The 3,204-nt window shown below is 44.2% G+C and overlaps 1 protein-coding gene across 1 annotated transcript in view; it reads right to left on the reverse strand.

The window, feature by feature from the left end:
- Window positions 1-241: 241 nt before the first annotated feature.
- fgfrl1b (fibroblast growth factor receptor like 1b) overlaps window positions 242-3,204 on the reverse strand; it is a 42,001-nt gene continuing 39,038 nt past the window's right edge. Inside the window, exons 6-7 of the mRNA XM_053631899.1 lie at window positions 2,852-3,204; window positions 242-1,257 (exon numbers count right to left, since the gene is read on the reverse strand). The exon at window positions 2,852-3,204 is cut by the window's right edge and continues 1 nt beyond it. Coding sequence (XP_053487874.1) covers window positions 866-1,257; window positions 2,852-3,204 — 745 coding nt within the window. The 3' untranslated portion in view covers window positions 242-865. The remainder of the gene's footprint in view (window positions 1,258-2,851) is intronic.

Genomic DNA, 3,204 nt, shown 5'->3' on the forward strand with positions numbered 1-3,204 from the left:
AACCCTTCAAGAACCATTTTTTTCTGAGTGTACCAAGTACAAAGACTGAGTTCTTATAGGATTCTAGGCTTAAAAAAAACATTCCTTAAAAATCTTCCTTATGGGGAAACACACTGTTGTAGGGTTCGACATGAACCCTGGTTCCACCAGAGGAACCACTGGAGAACGCTAAACGTTTTAGGGGGTACCCTTTATCAGTGCTTCATCAGTTAATGACCGCATGCTGATGTTGGCTGCAGAGTTTTGGTTGGTGGACTGGTTCTCACCTCCAGTTGTGAGTTTTTTTTTTTTTAATTATAGAAATACTGCGATATCTGATATACCCATAACATAACCACCCAGACTACCATGTGAGTGTCACTGCTGAGAATAAACCACCGCCCAAATAATGTCTGGTCAGCAATGAGCTTGTGGTCCCTTTCCATTGGTGAGCAGGGTAGAGGAGGGTTCTAGCAGATGGCGGAGGTGGTCTACAGTCAGTACAGTCAGTGTGTTGGTTTTGCATGTTGTCTTCAGGACCTTGTTCAGTTTCAGGTGTGCAATGAATTATAGCTCTGTCCCTTTTAATAATAAAAAAAAAACAATCTGATTTGGGTCCATTAAAACACACACACACACACACACACGATTCTTCCTGCCCTGAGGAGTTTTCAAGGTGAACGCGGTCCACCAGAACATCTATGGCATGAACACTGTTCCATGGTTGGCTGGTTTTTTTATTTCCATTAACATTCCCATCAGTGCTCAAGGGTAACGCAGTTCAGATCCAGCTTCTTGACCTAAACAGAAGACCCACTGTCCATGTAAAAGCAGGATAGCAGCATTAGCTTTTTGTAGCTTAACGTTTGAGGCACAGCTTAGCCTGTTAGCGCTGGTAGTGGAAATGCTGGTGCACTTTCCCCTCCACATGAGCATGCGAGTGTGTGTGCGTATGGGTGTGGGTGTGCATGTCCGTGTAGACCTTGGAGAAAGTTTTTGCAGGCCCACCAAAGCCCGGGGATCCTATTCCCATAAGTCTGTGGGTGGGGAAGTCAGGGCTGCCACTGCTGGGGATGCTGAGATCTTTATCGGGGCCATGGCGCTCTCGGTAGGGTGCAGAGCGTGGGGGTAAGGGGCTGTGACGGAGGCGGCTATGGCACAACCACAACACGATCGTGCCAACCATGAGCAGAGCTGCCGCTGGGATGCCGATGATCAGAGGCCATGGGAGACCAGAACTCAGGTGGGCTGGGGGAATCGGCTTCTCCACCTGGGGATCTGCATACATAAAATATACGTGTTTTGTTTACACAAATGATGACAAATTTTCATCCAGCACCCATGTGGCAGTGAGGGCATGGTAAAGTGGAGGAGGAGTTGCAGAGAACGAGCAAGTGATGAGTGAGTGGTTCCACTTGTGGGTGGTTAAGAGTAGCTTTTACCTGTGCTGACACTGGGAGAGCTGACAGGGATCTTGACTACGAAATAGAATGACTGGGTTTGCTTTATTGTAGTGTACTGAGTTTCGTGACCATTCCGACAAACGTTAAGTGGATTTAAGTGAAAATGATTTCGCGTGTATTTCTGTCGTTCTGTATCAATTATCTTTATAAGAGAATGGGAAGACTATGCAGATGCAGTTGTTCTAAAATGATATTTTATTTGATATATATTTTGTATATATGAAAAAATAAGCAAAAAAGCTTGCTCTAGTTCAGAACACCTATGGACTTGAATGAGACAGGTGTGTTGTAATTGAGCTCCATGTTAAAATATAAGAGATTGGGCTAGTTTTCTTGTTAATACTTGAAGTGATGTAAGAGTGGATCGAGTCACTGAAAGTATTTGATCGTCAGTAGCTTTAGTTATATTCCAAGTAATGTGTTAATGAGCTCTTAATGAGTTTGGTATATATTCCCGCCCGCACGCCATTTTATATGCGGGTTTCTTTGTTAATAGGTTTCAAGATATAGCATAAAATGGTGGATAACGTTCGAAAACATCCTGCAGTTGACTTTTGTATGGGTATCTTTTGTTTTTGTGCCAAATGAATGTATTTGTATCCGTATACGTATCTGAAATGTCGAGTCACGTCATTTTTCTCTTCTCTCACACTCTGATTGTGTGTGTATGTGTAATTGTCATGTCTTTAATAAACTACAGGCACGTAACGTACAGCAAACAAGATGTTACCGCTGTACGATCACATGATATAAACAATCCGAATCAGAATGTAATTTTTTTGTATTTTGAGTAAATTATATTTTATATTATTTTATATTGAACATTTCATTATATTGAGATTGTCTTCTTGAATAATGTCTTTCTGGAATGCATGCGTTTGTCCAAGTGGTCCACCTATAAGACGAATTCCACTACACCATGAACCAGATCAAGGAGATCCGTCATTGCAGATTGAAAAACTGAGGGTGAGTGTATGTGTAATTCCTGACCTGTCTTTAATTTTACATTGACGGCATCAGAGCGACTTACAATTACCTCATTTTTTATACAACTGGGCAATTGAGGGTTACGGGCCTTGCTCAAGGGCTCAAGGGGCAGCCTGGCAGTGCTGGGATTTGACCTCACGACCTTCTGATCAGACGTCGAACGAGCTACCACTTCCCATAAACTTTAATAAACTGCAGACATGGTCCACCAAAGACAGTGGTGTAGGTGTTTTCTTTGTGGTGTGAGACAAATTCCACTACATTATGTTCCCGTGTTTTTTCTGAGCAAAGCAATGAAACGCATTCAAAAATAAAAATAAATGAAAACCATCGCTCTCTCTGAAGCTTACCTCCCATGTCGTCCTTCCCGTCCCTGGCTACCAACACTATAAACCATCTCTGATAAAGTCATGTACACATACCTGAGAGAACAGTGAGGTAGGCACTGCGGAAACTGTAGCCCATCGAGTTTGCTCCGAGGCAAATGTACATGCCAGCGTCCTCGTCTCGGGCTTTGACGATGGCCAGTTTGTTGAGGTATGAGCCGTCAGGCCGAGGCCACGCATCTTTGGTGCGCAACACCATGAAGTGCTGACCTCCAACCTCCAGCGTGGTGTTGTAGCGCCGCTCCGTGCCCGGCTCGAGCCGCTTCAACCACTGGATCACGGGCTTCACATCGCTGTGGACTTTACACTGGAATAAGGCTGTGCCACCAAGCTCCACTGTGGTGTTCAGAGGATGGCTTCCCGTCAGCATGGGTTTGGAGTTCGTACGC

The sequence above is a fragment of the Ictalurus furcatus genome, chromosome 8 (assembly GCF_023375685.1).
Source record: "Ictalurus furcatus strain D&B chromosome 8, Billie_1.0, whole genome shotgun sequence".
NCBI classification, from domain to species: domain Eukaryota; kingdom Metazoa; phylum Chordata; class Actinopteri; order Siluriformes; family Ictaluridae; genus Ictalurus; species Ictalurus furcatus.